Source organism: Rhynchophorus ferrugineus, unplaced genomic scaffold, assembly GCF_030347505.1.
Source record: "Rhynchophorus ferrugineus isolate W39M unplaced genomic scaffold, kcgeb_rfMv2 rfM2, whole genome shotgun sequence".
Taxonomy (NCBI): Eukaryota; Metazoa; Arthropoda; class Insecta; order Coleoptera; family Curculionidae; genus Rhynchophorus; species Rhynchophorus ferrugineus.
Window position 1 is genome coordinate 39,163,863 of NW_027472581.1, and position 20,417 is coordinate 39,184,279.

Genomic DNA, 20,417 nt, shown 5'->3' on the forward strand with positions numbered 1-20,417 from the left:
GAGTTTCCAGAAATTACTACTGTTAAAACGGTGATACCAACACTCTCACTATAATCATATTCTCACCGGGTATATTTCAAAGTTTTTCGTAAGTCTCCGATAAGAGTTCAAGGTTTTGAGCAGTTCTTTTTGTCAAAATCAATAGACAAAGTAAAATTTCCAACAAATTATATTTAATTCGTTTTTGTGATATGCTTTACGGTTTTTATTTATTGCTCATTTAGTTCAGTGGGTCTATGGACACTATCAGTATGTTAAAATGATGTAATTATTGCCTGCCTAAATGATTTATTAAGAAATATTCTAAACTATTCTAAAATTATTATGAAAATGGTGGTAAACTTCATAAATAAGTGTTCGTATGCGGTCCAAGAATTAACATTCATGGAAGGGTTGAGAGTATGAAACCCGTTATAACGGAAACCAATGCTAAGATACGAAAGAAGTGGTGCACCTTTCATAAAAAACTGAACAGTTGTGGATTAGAAGAATATGGTATGGCTCCTATGAATAATAGTTTACAACATTTTCTATAAACCACAGGGTTTTTATATGGAGAACCCCAAAAGAAGCCTACGATCAAGGCTGACTACTTCATACAGTCAAGCAGGTTCCGTTATGATTTCGGCAGCAATATGTATTACTGCAAATGAATATCGCGACATCCACAATGATGAACTTCTTAAAACGATTAGCAATTTCTGCCAAACACAGTCATATTCCAAAATGATAATGCACCCTTGCACACTGCAAAAAATATTATTTTTTAAAGAGCATCAGAATATGATAAAACATCTTCCCTGATCGGCACAATAGCCAAGCTTTATCACACTGTATAGATAAGATTATTTTTTCTTGACCCAGTACAAGTTTAATAATATTAAATATACTATATATTGATTAAAATTACTACACATTTCTACAATTTGTTCCTTTTTGACAAGACACACCTAGACAACTATACAACGATACTATTGTCGAGGGTATCCTTTCATTTACTCATTTTCGCATGTATTATTTCCAAACTTTTGTCGAACAATATAACAGATACCTTTGCACACTGTTTGAGCTTTTCTGTAACAATAATTATTTCAAATTGTTGTTGATACTATACTAACAGGTCGATTGAAAAGTCCCCGGTCGACTATAGTAAAACATATTTTTTGCCAAAATTTTTTTTGGTTCAACATAATTCCCTTCAAGCGTGATTATTGCGACTCCCAACTTTTCGATACCATTATATATATAATAGGCCTCAGTTTCGGCGATCACCTCTTCATTCCACGAAAATTTCATCCCAGCGAGCATTCTTTTGAGATCTGGGAACAGGAAATAGTCGCTAAGGGTCAGATCTGGAGAATACGGTGGTTGAGGAAACAATTCAAAGCCCAATTCATAGATTTTTGCCAACGTTTTAACTGACTTGTGACACGGTGCATTGTCTTGGTGAAGCAGCATTTTCTTTTCCTTCAAATGCGGTAATTTTTTGGCGATTTCGTCCTTCAAACGGTCCAATAATGCTATGCAATAGTCGCTGTTGATGGTCCTTCCTTATTCAAGGTAGTCAATGAAAATTATTTTATGCGTATCCCAAAATACAGACGCCATAACCTCGACAGCCGACAGTTGCGTTTTCCCACGTTCTGGAGCGGGTTTATCGTGCTCTCAGATGACCGTCGATCCGACCGGACTTCGGAGTGAAATGATGGAGCCATGTTTCATGCATTGTTACATATCGACGGAAAAACTCGGCTTTATTACGCTTAATCATCTTCAAACACTGCTCCGAATAATCAACTCGTCGTTGTTTTTCGTCAAAAGTGAGGTCGCGCGGGACCCACTTTACACAGAGCTTTCTCATACCCAAATATTCGTGAATGATATGATGTACACGTTCAGTTAATATCTTTAGAGTTAGCTTTTTTAGAGTGTCTGCTATTTCATTCAATTTCAATTTACAGTCATTCAAAATTATTTTGTGAATTTTTTTAATGTTTTCGTCGATAACACCGTCTTCGGTGCTCATTTCACCACGTCTAAACTCAGCATATACTTGATGGTTGATTTTCCTGGACAGTGTCCGGAAACTCGGCATCAAGCCAAGATTTTGCTTTTGCAACTGTATTTTTTCCTTTCAAAAAGCAAAATTTGATCAACACGCAAAATTCCTTTTTATCCATTTTTTTCACAAAGGAACAAAAGTTGCTTCACTCAAAATGCTATAATTCACAAACTAATAATCCGACGACTGTCGAATTTATACACGCATCTTTTGAGGGTTAGGGCTAACTTCAAAACATATGTATTTAATTCTAATAGCGCCATCTATGTGTCAGGCCGGGGACTTTTCAATTAACCTGTTATTTCTTGCGTCAGATACCACCAAATGCAGATAATCTTCTGAATTAATCTATCTGATCCATGCTTCTTATTTGGTTTGTATTGTCACAGTAGATCCATTTTACATTACGATACTCCAAAAAAACTATTTTCGTATAGTAGTTGCATTTTGTATGGAAGTAATGTTTTTTCAGGTCTTTGTATAATATAAACACTTTTAAACTCAATTTCCAAAGAACAATGAATATACAAAAAGACGACACTTCGATTTAACAATATAAAAAATTGCTATGCTTCATATTAATACTCCTTTCATCTCAACGGAAAGAAATAGCGACGAAGAAGTTCGATCGACTGCACAAAGGACATTGCCGGTTTAATTCCATTCCAATGTAAAGGAAACACGTTGAATTTTTATTTTATTATATGAAGCTTTGATCGAGAACCGCTCATTATCCAATTAATTATTAGATACTCTAAGCTCCACTAGTCATTAGGGTTAATTATAGAACATCAGCCTATAATGAATCCTTAATACCGAATAAACCATAAATCATCCCGATAGTTTTATTATCAAATATCATCTACTCACTACAGATTCGAGTATACGTGTTTCTAATAATACCGTAAACTAAATTAAATAATTCTAATATTATCATAAAATAAATATCAAAACGTTTATATAAAAATAGAACCATCGAAGCTAAACTATCTATCCGATGGAATAACTTCAATACGTGCCAAATACATTTTTTCTTTTTTACCTCTTCAGATATGAAAAGGTCTGTATTGAAATTCATCCTATATGCCTGCATCTGCGATCGCTCGCTAGACAAAAGCATTCGGGCGACAGGTCAGACCATGATGAGATGAAACCTAAGATAAAGAACGTCAGATGGCAACCGGGCGTATCGTCTCTCGTGACAGTCGAGGGCCGTTATTATAGCCGAAAATTACGAGAGGGTTGTCGTAGCGTCTGCCCTATCTCGGATTTTTGTTTAGTAAGGATTACGTTGCCAAATTGTGAATTGTTTACGATTAACCCCGGTTTTTCTATACCTGGAATTTATTGGAAATATGCGCGGTCATGAAGTGTTTTTAAATGATATTCATCTGTTGACCTAATAAAGTATGTGATTTTATATATTATTTTGAGACTAACAAAGAAAAATAAATAAATAAACAATTTATTTCTAAAGGAGTATTTAATGGTTTTTAATATTAAAATGACGGAACTACGCTATTTATTTTTATATAGGATATATTAATTTCTATTATACTATGTTCAAATATGATTATATTTTATAATAATAAAATGGATTCTATCTTTATGCATATTAGATGCTTTCATGTATTCTGATCATTTATTCATTTTAAAAGGGCTTTTATTGATAAAAATTGGTACAAAATACATTATCCGTCCCAATTCTTGCAAAGTCTTGTCTAGCGTTGTCATGCAGGAGCACAGTTTGCGTCTGTTACTCACTATTTCTTGCCATTTTTTGCAACAATACGTCATTCAATTTCTTCAACTGACGTAACAGTTTCATTCAATTATAGTAGCTTGTACACGCAAATGTACATCTTGCTGATCCAGTGCAACACACACAGACAACTCTTACGGGTCATATCTATTCTCCTTTCTTTTAGATCTTTCCCATCTCAAGGACCGGAAATACTCATTGACGGCTAAACCCTGTGAAACTTGGGTATTTGAGAGTTTGAGCAGAGTTTTCATACAATTAAGAGAGAAAAGATTCTATATCTTTTTTGTCATTTGTTAATTGATATCTGACAGAGCTTCAAAATTTTTTTAAGTATTATATTTTATAATTTTTTTAATTATTTTATTTTGTTTCGTTTAATTATTCCTAAATAACAGTGGCCTTCACCATTAAGTTAAATGTATGTGATGATAGTGAAGGAAGTAGACTAAAACATATTTTCAAGTTCTAAAATACGATTTATCAAATTATAAATCGCACAAGTCGATTAAGAGATCACTGACTGGCGCGATTTTCTACTTGGCACATTGCTGAACCACTAAGGGATTTAAGAAATGGTACGAATATGAACTGTTACTATTATTGTTTTATTAATGTTATAAAACGTGATTGTTTTTATTTGATGCAATATAAGTATCAGATATTTCACTAAAGTTATTTGGAATGAACAAAAGATAAACTTTTGTTTTTTTCCATATTACTACCGAGATATGCAACTTGCACTGCATAAAACGATAACCGGACAATATTGATATTTGTAGAGTGTCATAAATAATCATTAGCTTAAAACGAAACCGCGCGGTATAACTGGAAGATATTTTATTAGAACCTAGATACGAGAGTCAGTTTAATAAAGTTGCCCCCAGATCATAAAAATGTCAACATATCCTATAGTGAATATATATAGAATGTTCTAGGATTTTCGTCAAGGCAACGAGCTGTACTATATTTATGGTGTTGATATGAACCAGACCAGAATACAATAGTTTTGCAGGAATTTTTAGTTGACATATATTAACTTGATACTGAAATTTGTGTTTGGATCTTATGATATTCAATCAAACTACATGACTGACACATATAACAGTATAATAAATATAATAATATATTTTTAAAACAATTACGTATAACGAGTCCAACATTGCCTTCACGTTATATACGAGGAGAAATCATCACAGGTATATATATATATATATATATATATATATATATATATATATATATATATATATATATATATATAATTAAGTCCTATGCCACATTTATTTGAAAAGAGCGTAACTGTTGGGACGTTTAACCAGCGATTTCGGTTCACCAAATAATATACTGTGTTTTCAACTGTTTATGGACTTTACTCACTTATTTTATTTCTACACACTACGCATGTTATCCTAGACGCTTACATTCTTGTTTTGCTTGCTTGCCTATATTCTAACTTAACATAACTTTTTATACATATCAAACATTACGACTAATTACGTCAAGGACATCGAACTATCTTAACCATCGAAGAAAGAAATATTGCTCATCGACGTGTAAATCATAAATAATAAATATAGCTGATAACTGCAATAGAGATTTTTTCGTAAATTAAATATTACTAAATGAAACTTATTGAGTAATCCAATGCTTTGCGAGTAAAACTTCCTTATAGGTATATTGTCAACGATACTAACTAATCCAATATATTAACACCAATGAATTGCATAATTTCTAAATAAAGTAAATGAAATCGGCATTTTCTCGTATGCGGAAAAGAGTGGCCAGCACGTTCCTTCACTTAGTTACGTAAATATCATGAATAAATAATTATTCTTTTATCGTTACTCTAATCGTACAATTTTCATTTTAAATCTCAATATTTAAAATTTTCATACAACATTATGTCATGGAATTCAATTTATTGGTATATTTCTTGAGTTCTGAAAAAAACAATCGCATGATAGGTGATCTATTTCTATATTATATTTTTTCTCAGTTATGATTTTAGTGACTTTATAAAAAGAGATTCTAACATTTCGACTAATTTCAATGGTACACTAGTAATAATGTTATATTCTTTATTCGATAAATAATATCAGCTATGTTAATATTCAAGAAATTAAGAAAGAATAAACTAAGAAATTTCCTTACACAGAAAAAAATAAAAACTCAATATCGTGATAATTCAAATATATTCAAAACCGCTTTTTATTCTATTATATTTTACAATATTATTGTCATAATATCATTCTTACATTATCGTTGCAATATAATGACTTAAAAATATTTAAAAAAAAAGTAAAATTGATCTTCTTACTGTTATTTCTGTAACTATAACTGTAACATTTTTTTATTGGCCATAAAACATAAATGTAACAGTTAACAAGCAAGTGCAAGTGTTTCAGAACTTCGGATCAATAATATAGAATAGTAGGCATGAGAAAGAAATAAAGTATTACAAGCGAACCTGATTTCCAACATTTAGTCACTGACCTGACTTTTGAAAATACTATTGGTTCATTCATGGGCTGTTAAGATGTTTGGTATAGTGTGAATATCGTTCCAATATCGTTCCTTTCTAGATTCGATACTTTGATTTTTTTCAGTGTATTTGGTAAGTTGTTGTTTAATATGGAAATATAACTTATTGTTATACTGTTCTATTTCTTATTAAAAGAACTATCTGAGTATTTGCATTAAGCCGATCTTTGTATCTCGGCTCCTCGTACTTTGACATTTTTAAATTAGTTATTGCTAACCATCAGAACTATCACTACATATTTCCATCCCTGGTACTCAACGTTGACCAGATTGTTTTGGCTAGTCTAGTCCAGGTGCGTGCAAATTCCTTCCACAAAAATAGTAGTGAGTGTTCGGACGAACAATCGCATCGACAGTCACACATTCCGACCGACCGACCGACCAGAGGAGCAATTGGTGTTCTGAGATCACTTTTAAGATCCATAAAAAAATGTTGATAACATTTTACAATTTACATAATCAATTCTTGTATTCTATATTGATTACTATTTAATTATAATTTCGGTTATTTTGTAATATATAGTAGGACTTAAGGATATATAGTAGGATTAGTTAATTAGGATCTCCTATGTTTTATTTCACCTATAAATTCTTGATCTAAATTAACTACCATTTTTTTAAGATCGAAAGTTATGCTGTCGTAAAATCCAGTGACAGAACATTCACGAAAAGTAAATAAAATTAGCATGCACTGCATTTACGTTTGCTCCACTGACCATACTCCTGGAACTTGGAACTGTTAAAATGCTAATTACGAGCAGATCTGATAAGTAGGTGAGAACCGTTCTCAATGCCGGACAGCGCTATCGATGTTACCGCCTACGCCAGCATGGCTCGGCGTTTCTAGCGTGTTACACGACATATCTCCTAAGTACTTAGTTGGAGTTTAAGTAATACAACAGATTTCTGTCAATAAAAAAACGCTTTTATTTATATCTAAGTAGCCAAGAACATGTTTTATATCCGACCAAGATGTTAAGATAAAAACTTACTACGTACAATATAAATAAACGAGTTCCTTTTAACATATTAGTGTGGGTCATAAAAAGCGTATCCTAGAAGCCATGCCCAGTGAAGAGACTTCGTTGAATGGATTACTGGACATCAACATTTATCGAAAAAAAATATTGTAAACAATTAAACTTATTACAGTGACGACTTCGTTAATCGACAAAATTGTCGGATTTGGGATTCGAAGAAGACACAAAAGTCGTGATTGCTGCATCCGAAATGTGCTGCTCGTGCGTTCTGTAATGTAATTTATCACTACTCAATTTACTTCTTTTTCGTGTTTCCGTTACTTGAAAGTCTGCCATATTTCTGTAGAATAATCCTGGAAAACCGACAAAAATGTATATATGTCATTTAATACGTGGAGATTATTTATCTTATGTACTGTCCCATATATAATAATACCAAATACTTATGATTTTATAAAAATACAAATAAGAAAAAAAATTTATTTAATATCAATTTTTGAAAAGTGCTTTTTGTACTTTAATGACACGTTTTAAGAAAGAGATCCTTAAAAAACAATATTTGATCATCTAAATGTTTACAATCGTCCTTAGTAGCATATTATTTGTTTGCATTGTTGTATTTGTTGATATTGTTTTTAAGCACTATTTAAGCACTAACCATATCATATGAGCCGTAGAAATATTGTAGACAACTGCTTCTGCGGTGTAACGGTTTGAGCGTGGAGGTCTCGAGTTCAATTCCCGGAGGGGCAACACCTGTTTGTTGTTGTTCCAGTTTGGTTAGAACATTTCTCAAATCTCTTAGGTTAGGTAGCGCTCCCCGGGGCCTGAATAAGTTGCTTAATTTCAATTATAGTTTCTTTATAACATAAAAATTGAATGGACTTCAAAAAATAAATAAGGAACTCACTCAAAGGTAAAAAATAATCAAACTTATATTTTTAACACAAAAAAAAAGTTTAAAATAAAATATATACATTATAATCGTAGTAATAACTAAATAAAAACATTATTATAACAAAATTACAAAAAAACATTATAACAAAATCTTATTTAGCATATCTACTGTACGTATTTTATATTCCACTATATACACATATTTAACTTAATACCTACCTAAACCTATTTATCTATTTACAACATTATTTTAATTACTACGAACTGATCACTCAGATGTCGGTACGAGTTTAGGTAGGTATTAAGCTACGATTATTTTTTACCTTTTAGTAAGTTCCTTTGATATTTTTTGAAGACGGTTTAATTTTAGTGTTGTTTAAATTTTAATCTTGTTTAAAAAATAATTGTTAAAAATATTTTTTAATTTGCCGCACATAAAAGTTGGTATATCTCAAAGCATATTTAATCAGCGCATATTTAATATCTTGAACCAAACTAAGGAAAATAAAACCCAACGGGCTCTAATATTTTCCCATCAAATTCACCAACAAACATTTCATCCTTTACAATAATAATAGAATATAATTGAAATGATTGGTATAATATAAATGATAATTTGACATATCTGGGACCATACCCCAAAAAGTAGTTTGTACAAATGTATATAAAAGATGTATAATTAATAAAACATAACTTCAGCACATCAACATATGAAATGTAGTAGATAAGTTTTAGTTTTAAGAAATGTTAGAATTAAAGAATTAGAAATAAATTATTGAAAGATCAGCTCAATTTTAGATCAATATAGAAGATGCTTGTGTGTACTTTGATCAACTAGATATAGCTAGATTTGATGAAAAAGCAAAATATTAATGTAAACAATTTATAAACAATTTTTTGAAATTTCTCTGCATAAAATATGAATTTATAATTGTTGAGTTATTAAGTGTAAACGTTATCGTCTAAATCCATAAAATACTTTTAGAAACTTAAGATGATGCTATTCCATCATATTTCAATTGTCGGTCTTGATTTAAAGGAATTAAAGTCTTGGCAATAGGGTCAGAAAAATGTTAAAGCCCATGATCTTCAAAATCGATTGGTCGAAACCCAGTTCAAATTCTCAAAGACAGCTGACATTGTCAGAGAGCTGAGTAGTTAACATAATGAAATTCAAAAGGAGACAAAATGGTTACTACGCGAATTGATTGAAACTGCTATTTCAAAATTTGAAAAATAGATATATTATAACAATGGCTAGCATTAAAAGTCATGGGTTAGTTTAGTAAAGAGTAAAGTAGTGATATTGATCAACCTTTGTTACGTAATTTTTCACATATTGAAGGTGTTTTTACTTCAAATAATCAATATAATCCAATTAGAATGGGATAGAAATTTTAATATATCAGACCTACAAATTTAATAAAAATGCATTTACTTATTTTAATTAAATTTATAAATTTAAAGTATTTTATTACAAATTGAAAGCTTGATTATGGAAAATCTGTACAATATATTTACAAGTGTATTTGTAAAAGTATTGGCTATCGATAGCCGCTACTTTTTAACATCTATAAGGCAATTTACGGATTTCAAAAGAGCCGAAGGATCTCGAAAGAACCATGTATCTTTTGAGGCCGTCAACGAATAGACCCATTTTTTGATATCTTCATAAGCAGTGAAGCACTGCTGAGTCAGTTGACTCATATGTCGGAACAAATAGTAATCATAAGGAGCAAGATCTAGAGAATATGGCGGATGGGATAGCACTTCTTATTTTAATGTTTAAGTACGTTTTCACAAGTTTTGCAACATGTGGTCGAGAATAGTCATGCTGATTGTTTTCATTCGTTTTCACGCAGTGCTCCGCCCAAGTTCATCAATTGTAGTTGATAGCGCTCCCCATTGATGGTTTCATCGAGTAATGTCTTCAATTTTTTCTGTTCTTCTTCGAACTGAGTTTTTCTTCAATTTCCCAAAATGCTTTTGGTCTTCGGTGTCAAAGTCGCCACTTTTAAAACCTCAAAACCAGTATTCACATCTTGAAATCGATAGAGTACGGTTGCCATAAGCTTCATGCAGCATTCGATGACCTTCAGCCGCCTTTTTTTTCAAGTTGAAGTAAAAAGTAAAACCGCCGCAAATACGACTTACTAAGACTTGTTCAGACATTTTCAATGCATTGAAAAAAATGTTTGTTGACAGGAAATCACACATACTGAAAAATGAAGTCTTTCAGTGAGGCTTCAACATGAAGTTAGTTATAATTGTACCCGATACGATTTAATACACAGTAATACCATCTGTTTTAAATCATTTGCGATTAATTTATAAATTATAATAAAAATCCGATAGTAAATATCTATTAAAAACTATTAATTATATAATACAAAATAATAATAAATTACACAAATTGGTTAGGCAAAAACAAAAAAAACTACAGAATACTACCGTTTTTAATGAATTGTTATAATAAAGCATTTGAAAATATATTTCCATCATCCTAAAATTGTTTAGAATAAAACCGTCATATATTACATGAAATAATAGAGTCAATGATAATGGGACAGGGGAAATATCAACAACACAATCGTCTCCATCGCGATGACTCCCAACGACGTAATCGTCGTTTGTCATTCCGCCATCTCACCGAGTCCGATTGTCCCTTTTTTGCAAGAACCGTCGCCGTCCAGGCCCCTCCACCGCCGCAGCGGAACACTCCCTAATTGGCCGAAAACATTCAAGCTCATTAACTCTGATTCGCCGGGCGATATTTCTGGAATCCGCGTCCGGTCCAAATTAATGGTTTTATTTCTATCTAATCAGCTGTCAATTAGGAAGGAGTTTGGGTTTCGCGAAAGCAGTTTAGGACGCGGCTAAGGCGGACCGCAAGAATATTATGGTGATTCTCCAGACTCTTATTGCACGAAAAAAAGGGGACTTTTGTTTGTACCACAGGTATAAGAATTAGAAAACCATCTAAAAAGAATAGAAAATATTACTGTATCTTTTAGTTCATTAGTTTAGTAATATAACACTAGTTTTAAGTCATTAAATTATTTATGAAAGTTCATCAAACGTTTACTAAGATTGTGAATTAATTTTGAAGGATTTCTTATTGTATTGTGTAATATATGATATATCGCACAGAATACTTGAGCTATATAATATCAAAGCTTTGTTATTTAAGGTTTACTTTTATTAGGTAGTATTTTGCAGGAACCTGTACAAAACATGTGTTAATTGCAAAGATGTGGAATAACGATGCACCAATATTTTAATTTTCAAACTTGAATTACAGCTGTGCAGTAAATTTATGAAATGTATAGTCCAAACAAAATGCGTAGATATTAATTCCGATACTACAAAAGTGGTGGATTCGACGCAATTGATAAAGAAAGTACTAGTCAACTGATCATCTGAAGTAAATTGAAGAAAAGGAATTTCCAAACCCAAAATAAACATTATGTGGTTCCTTAAAAGCCATAGTTGATGCATTTGGGCCAAAAACTGAAAGAAAAATCATTATACAAACAGAAACTCAATAAACAAAAAACAACATGATAATGATGAATCACATATGGAGAAATCCCAGAATAATATAATATAAATACTCATAAAGTATATATACTTGTAGGGTAACACAATTATAACATATTAGAAAACAGTGGGAATTTTAGCACAGTCGATGTAATTTTTAAAATTTTCACTAGTGTTATACACCTGAGATTATTCTAACGAATTAAGTTCAAAGTTATTTCTAATAAATGTTGAAGAACCATAAAATTTAGTTGAAGGAATATAACAAATGATTCATCCTAAGTTGTCGATTGTTTAGTAATCTAGTTTCCAGTCATGTGAACAATATTTACCATGAACTAACTTTTTAACTCGATGGTTTTGACATTTCTCTATAAAATGTAATAGTTTTTCATTTTGTGACATTGAGTTATTAGGCGTATAGACCTCAATCATAGAACGCTCAAAATAACATTTTCGACATTCATCATTTTTGACACTTTTGAAGACATGCCGAAGCTGCTCCGTTAGATCTCAGTTGTCAGTTTCAATGACATAAAAGTGGTGATTTTAATATCAATGACAAAGAACAGTCTAGAAGACCAAAAAAGTTTAAAGGCAATGGATTACAAGGTTTCAATGCTTCTCATATTCCAGCTCACACTTTAAAGAACTTTCAGACAGTGTAGCGACCTTGAGGCATGTCGAGTTTTACATAGTGGAATAACGGTCTACAAAATATCCAGAAATATAATTCCAGATGTTGAGATTCCAGACGGGGTGCCAGCAGTGCCAACCCGGTAACGAATAGCTGGCAACCCCGAGACGTTTATCTGGGATGTTATTGAAGGGGATTTCCATTCATTCAGTACCCAACCATCGTTTGGTTCAGACGTGCCACCATCGACTGTCCAAGCCTAGTCTGTAGATCACAATGCCAGCCTTTTTTTTATCATTTGTATTTTTACATTTTTATATTACTTCAATAAATAACGGTCACATAACACCACTGTTTCATTTCGTTTTACATCCATTCACCGAGCCACATCATTTACCCTAAAACAGCTTAGCAGTTGAGATAATCAGCAGAGAGAAAATACTACGACAATCATAAAAGTAAATAATTATAGGTTAGTACAGGAGAGCCGAGCATATCGACACCGAAGCGGAGTATTCATTCAGTCTTGCTATACGCAGAGTGGGATCAACAAGGTGCAATATATTACAAGCTTCTAAAACCAAATGACACCGATTCTGCAGATGCATATTGACATCAGTTGAACAAATTGGACGTACAGTTGCAAAAAAAGACCAGCAATACCGAGTGGCAGACGAAAAGTTCCGCTTCCGCATAAGAAGGCCGTAATAATAATAGTGAACGAGTCCGCTGCACCCAATGAACTCACCAGACATAGCTCCTACTGACGGACTACTCCGGCTTTTTGAAAGCGAAAAATAAACAGAATACATGTAAGTACCTATTATTTGATCCAATTATAGAGAAAACTGGTTTCCTAATTACAATATATATTTCGAATATATTTATAAACAAAAAAGTCCGTGAATAGTCATAAAATATAGTTAACTCGTGCTATTAAATCTAGAACTATTTGATACATTCAACAATAAATTATAGTGTTCTAATTCTTCTGGTATTCATAATTCTTACAATTTTATAAAAGCATGGTCTGGAAACATTTTTTACAATATCAACTTCCTGAATTTGAGGCATTTACATAGAAAACCAGTATTTGCTCTACAGTAAATAAAATTAATTGCTAGGAATACCACAAGAAGTAACAAGTTTGCATAATCTTTAACAGAGTTTCTCGTACATAAATTATTAAATACACATTCTAAAATTAATTAATAGTACCTATTTTACTATTATTAATCAAAATATATAGTGAATTAATTTAATTATCTCTGAATTATTTATTTCATATCATCGTGTTTCTTGGAGCAATTGTGTCTTGTTTACAGATTTATTCAAATTAAAAATTAAGGATAATTTATATTCGTATAATCTTACGATATGACCTCCGGTTACACAATCTTAAAATAAGTTATTGATGACGTCTTATTTTTTCGAATGGCGGAGACTCATTCGATAAGTAATTTTAAATTAGTACTTATATCCACCAATATCCAAGAATGTTACAGAATTAATTTCATATCTATAAAATCTATAATATAAAATAAAACACAAGCTATAAAATACTGTCTTCCATGAAATTAAAATTCGATAAAAAAAGTATTTTTAAGCCGTGTGTTTAAAATACACAATACAGTTCGGTATTAGGTTATGTAATTATAATAGAACTAATCCCCCTCAGCCTACTATCGGTAAAAAATTATTTCATGAATACTAATTTTTTATAGATTATCAGAAAAACAGCCTCTGATATCATTTAATAATTTCGTAACTTATTCCCTTTTCGTGATAATATCATTTCAACTATAAAAAGTAAGAATTTGTCTTCTATTTAAGGCTAAACAATCATTGACAACTAACAATAGGCTACGATTAAATCATCATATTGATCGAACAACAATGTACTATCAAAGGAGTACATTTAGCGTAATTGCTTCCAGGCCACGTAAGTTCAGAGCACTGAACGTTCAATTAGAGCAAAAAGCGTCGGTCTAAATCACGACACTTTGACAATTATACCGCTTTTTCGGTCGGCCATCAAATAGTCGCCGAATCTTAGTCAGAATTGTCGAGATACTTTAATAGTTAACGGAGGCCGGCCAAAATATTTCCTAATTGGGAAAAAGCGGCGAAATTAGGACGGTGATTCGCCATTGTAGTTGGCCGCCAACCCCGCGGACTATTCGAAACATGCAAGGCCCTGCCCTGTCCCGTCCAACTATTTTCCTAACGAGCCCCCTCCGTGCGGTTTGGACGGGCCCTGAGAGGCATTTTGATAACGAGCCGCGCACTACTACGTCGTCCATCGCCAACTAATAAATTTAATTGGCAAGATTGGCCTGAATTTTTACCAACTCTCGGATCGATTTATATGGCGTAACTGCAACATTCGCTACGGATCAATTACTGCGTCAAGAGGATCTATCTAAGTTAATTAACACTTTTATTTAACTAGATAACCGTTCAGAAATAATTTTAATGAATAATATGAATGAATGAATGTAAATTTATATATTTATATATTGATCGAAAATTTTGCCTCCCTTTTTGAGGAAAATGGGGGCATATTGGAGGTGTGAAACTGACACGGTTAAAACTTATATCGAGGAAGAATTTTTAGGCCTAAAATTATTGTCTAACATTCGCTACAAATAAATACATTCCAAAAAAATTAAATATACTCAAATCAAGCAACCAGGAACATATATTTGTAGTTCTGGCTGACGCGCTACCAGCCCCAACACTTATGCTCCGTACAGACCGGGCCAATGAAAGACAACGAATGGGTTTGTTGGGATATTTTTAGTTCTTTTTTTATATACGTATATTTTAAAGTCTCGTTTTACCAAATAGAAGGTTATCTGGACTGGACCTACAATTTAATATGGGCTCTGAACCACGGTCTTCGGCATTAAGCCTACCGACTGGCGAGTCGGTAGAAATCATCCCAGAAGGCATCCAGTCTTACCCAGCGTGGTTACTGGCGTGACTGGGATCATTTTTTTGTCGGATTTGGAAGCCTTGCGTAGGACAATAATAATTATTAAACAATTACAAACATAAATATACGACCATGCCCCAGTAGGATTCGAACCGGCGACTATCGCAACAGTAGGTTGACCGTCCTGTCGAATTTACCATTACGCCACCAAGGCGGCTATATTTTTAGTTCTGTTTGAACGATTTGACGACGGCCTACGAAGGTTTGCTGGCATTCGCTTGCAATCCGTAGAGTATCGGTAACATCAAGAGTAATGAATAGAATCGACGAATACGGTCTATACGGTAGGTACTAGATAATCAACAGTCAACGAATGAACGGCTGCTAGTGCGTTTTTAGGCAGTGAAGGCAGTGTACGTGCTTTAGTGTTGTTTTTGAGTAGTTAACCATGGCGAATGAAAAAAAAAGAGTGATCAAACGATAAGTTGTTTTTATTGATAGACTTTTAAAGAGAAAAGCCTCGTCTCTGGAACCCTAACCATTAGGAATATAAACATAAAACAAAAAAGAATGATTGGGCAGACATTTCGAAAATACTTGATACCAATGTAACAGATATGAAAAAGAAGACGAAATCTTTATTGACTTCATTTAGAAGAGAGCAAAAAGATGTGAAAATAGGAACAGGTCAGGTTCCAGTACTGAGGAGATTTATAAATCAAAATGGTTTGGATTTGCATCACGTTCCTTCGCGATAAGTTAACTCCTCGTGTAACCAACGAGAATATTGTAAGAACACATACTATTTAAATTATTTTCGCAACAAATTGGTGCTTATTTAGAATATAAATATGTTTTCAAAAATTAGTAATTAATATAGTAGTGTACTAAGGCATTACATTAGTAAAATCCAACTTAAATTATATATGGTTACATTTGGCCTATTGTTGCAAAGTATTTTGCATGTTCAGTTCGTACCTCTTCATTGGCAAGGGCACTTCTTCGAAGTACGTTCCTTAAGGGCAAATAAGACGTTAAAGGTTCCGTTAGGACAATTCCATTATTATCTCTATCAAAACTACCTCGAGGTAAATAAATGTCCCTGGATGCACTATAATCTCCGGCGCCGTTGAAAAATACGGATTCACGTTCAACGAACGTTTGCTCCTAACACCAAATACAATATGCACGTTTCATCGAAGGCCAACCTTGTCCTTCGTTGATCCGGTCTGTACGCAGCAATATACGATATATTTATTCGTCATTTCTATTCTACGTAATTCAACCACGGACGATTAATTCTTAAAATCAAAATCCGTCAATGTTGTACCGCCGGTGAGCTATTTTGCACCCGAAGACAAATCCGTAAATTATATTCGATATTATATTATATTTGAAATGAAATTAAAACGGAAAATGAGTCTAACAAAACTATTAAACCACTAAGTTGTTTAACATTTTATGCTACTTTTGGTTATTTCTGTGTTACTGGAACTATTAGAGTTATGGTAAGTTTTGATAAACAATTATTATAAATAGTATGATCACGTAAAATTATATTTTATATTTCTGCGAGAGAAAACAAACTAATGTGTCCGCTTTAACGATAGGTATATACAGTTGAGAAGGAAAAATCCGACATATGCGAAATTTTCATGCTACTTTAGGGTTTCGGTGAATGGAGGTAAAACGAAATGAAACAGTGGTGTTTACATTGTGACCGTTATTTATTGATCTAATATAAAATAGATAAAACGGATGGCAGCGATGTTACCTGGTGACGAGGCTTGGGCAGTCGATGGTGGCACGTCTAAAATAAACGGTAGTCAGTTACCGAATGATCGAAATATCCTTCAATAACATCCCAGATAAACGTCTCGGGGTTGCCAGCTATTCGTTATCGTGTTCTAGTTGTCGCTGCTGGCACCCCGCCTGTGTTCAACATCTGGAATTATATTTCTGGGTACTTTGTTGACCGTTATTGCACGATGTAAAATTCGACATGCCTCAAGGTCGCTACACTACCATAGATTTACAAAAATCGAGTAACTACGAATTATCCGTCTCTTTGTTTACAAGACATTTAAATTTTCGGAAATGTCGGATCAACAGAGAACGGCTAAGAAAAATTGTTCTTGCTTAAGGACTGATACTAATCGATATGATTCTGGAGATAGTATATCATTGTACTAGAGGTAATTCTAAATGTTACTAAAATGTTTCTGTAAACTTTACTCGTATTAACTTCTGAGTCACTTCAGGTTTCCTTAGTAAATGTATTTCTTAACAAAAAAAAATGTAAATAATATTAACAACTATAAAATAGCTTCATAGAATTTTAATTCCTCATTTGTTGGTGAGTTCTTAGTTTCCATGTGGGACACAAGACAAAGTAGAAGAGCAGTAGATAAACGAGAGCCGTAGAAGGCAAATTAAAGATCAGTTATGTCCAAGAGTGAGATCGAAGAGTGGAATAAATAAAAGATTATATGAATACATAAATAAAGTAAAGAAAATATGCAGCAGTTAAAATTTGCATAGATGGAACACCTATGAGAAATAGAAAAAATCATAAATTATTAACACTATATTTGTAAACATTTTAAAGCATTCATAAATATTAAAATATTTAACGACGATATTTAATGTTATAGAATATGTGATTATTATGACATTTTATTTTTTGAATTTTGTATCAATTATTTTGACTATTGATTTTATAGACCTGAGTTTTTAAAAATTAAATATATACATTTCTAAATTGTAAAAAATAAATTACATAATTGTATTCGTTATTGTTTTAATATACAGGCTAAAGTCAAATATCAATTTCAAAATTGTTTTATTCTATATGAACTCCTGTAATGTATGTATCTCCACTGTAATACACAAACACGTATTAGTTCATTTATTATTCCATATTTATGTTTATAATATAAAAGTAAGGATCATACCTGATATTTAATGCTCTCAATTTGTAACTGTTATGGGGATAATCTTACTTCTTCGTAAACAGATTCGTTCAAAAATGTCAGTCTTCCTATTATTATTTTTTCAGCAAATATATCAGATATCTTCAATGGGAAAAATGTAATCCGGCAAAATTACTAAATCAGAAACAAGTTCTTACTAGAAAATGGATAAAAACTACTACGAGTCTAAACTATTTTTAATTGTTCCTGTACAAGAAAATATTGGCTATCGCAAATCATAAATTCATTATCAGACCTCTGAAAGAATTCAACAATATACAAATATACAGTTAACAGCAAATTTAAAATCACAGTGTAATGCGAAGATAATATCAGAGACAACGAAATACCCTGTTTATGAATATTCAATAGGATACTAAAATTCACTTTTTCATTTATTTGTCAATTCAAATTATTTACAAAGAACGAACGATGATGACAAGATATTGCTATTATAATATATATATATATATATATATATATATATATTATTGATTTCAAATAATTTGAAGACTCATTATTAGTGTATGTATGAAGCTAGGTACAAATTCATAATATTTTGATGTTTGTTGGTTTAGAGTTCAACATCCTTCGATATTGATATATAAAATCTATATATAAAAATTCTAATGTTTATATTAGACTTAGTGGCAAAAAGATAGAATTGTAAATCGATAAAATATATTAGACAGGGGCTTAGAGAATATTAAGTAGTAAATCTATTATTTTTAGTGCTTAATAATAAATAGTTAACTCACCTAGCTAATGGAATCATTTTTAAAGCCAATGCTCTACTCAGACAGAATCCAGCGCCTCCAGTTGCAAACCAAAATCGAACTTTTTGCTGAAATAAAATATAGTAATGATTAGATACTTGATATAGCTAATAAATAACTATTTTTGAATTAGTTAACAGAAATTAATTCTAAAAAACAATTAACAAAATTGACGAAGTACTTTTGAATAAATTTTTGTAATTTCTGTAATTGTTTTAAGTCAGTACTACTCTGTTTAAGTAGGAAAAACAAAAACATTGCATCCTTAGAGATAATTATACAATAATGCAATACCAAGGGATTGTCCAAAAGCCAGATTCAAACAACAAATTTTATTATCGAAAAAAGAAACAATATAGAATATATTCTTTCCTTTATTTATTAGCATCTAACTTTGTAACTCCTAAAAAGATTGTGTCTATTTAAAAATGCTAGCAACATTTTAGAGCGAGAATTTCAGGCAAGCTAACCTGACATATTGATATATATATATATATATATATATATATATATATATATATATATATATATATATTTATACTATATATTATATGAAATCTCTATATTTTTCTTGGCTGACGCCCCTACTGACATCACTCAACCTACCTTATTTTCTGGACTTAATCAGTGTTGCTTATTCTTTAACACTAACAATATATATTTAAATAATGTCATATGACAGTTACACCCATACTGAAATAAATTGAAATTGTTTATATAAATAAAATGTAGCGTCGGACACATTATAAGTAATCATAAAAAACTCTGGCAATGAATTCAATATTTTTGTTAGACCTATCAAAAGTCATTGAAAAAATCCATACTTAATTAATTTAAAACTAGAGTATTTTCACCTGTACAGATATGATGTGCACTGATAAACGCAAATCCTGCCGCCTGGTCGGGTGCTGACCGAGAGAGTGAAAGAGATCAAACGTCAAAAGATTAGCTTACCTGGAATTCTTGTTTTATCTACGTTGCTAGCTCCCGTACTATTATAAACCGTATTAACAAAATAAAATTTGAAGCAAGTAAGTATCTTAAAAATAATACACATTATGAAAAAAATGACAACATGAAAAACCGCACTAACTCGAATCGCAGCAAATAATACCCAGAGGACATCCTGCATACTGGAACTACATACTATAATGGCTTCGATTTGACGGCACATGTTTAATTTAGAACCCCATTATTTCATACAGATTGTCGTTTTAATTTGTTTAATCTTATTGACGCTCGTTTTGTTGCGCTTGTCCGAGATTTAATTAACTGAACGCCATTTCCTCTTGAAAATTAACATTGTCCA

The 20,417-nt window shown here is 31.9% G+C and overlaps 1 protein-coding gene across 2 annotated transcripts in view; it reads right to left on the minus strand.

Annotated features, from left to right (window-relative positions):
- fng (fringe) overlaps positions 1 to 20,417 on the minus strand; it is a 271,035-nt gene that overhangs the window by 46,323 nt on the left and 204,295 nt on the right. The window contains exons 6-8 of one of the 2 annotated variants that reach the window (XM_076397533.1): positions 19,091 to 19,176; positions 8,007 to 8,175; positions 7,560 to 7,701 (exon numbers count right to left, since the gene is read on the minus strand). In XM_076397533.1, the coding sequence (XP_076253648.1) occupies positions 7,666 to 7,701; positions 8,007 to 8,175; positions 19,091 to 19,176 (291 nt within the window). In that variant the 3' untranslated portion in view covers positions 7,560 to 7,665. Of the gene's footprint in view, positions 1 to 7,559; positions 7,702 to 8,006; positions 8,176 to 19,090; positions 19,177 to 20,417 lie in introns of those variants that run through there. The other variant, XM_076397535.1, reaches the window with a different exon arrangement.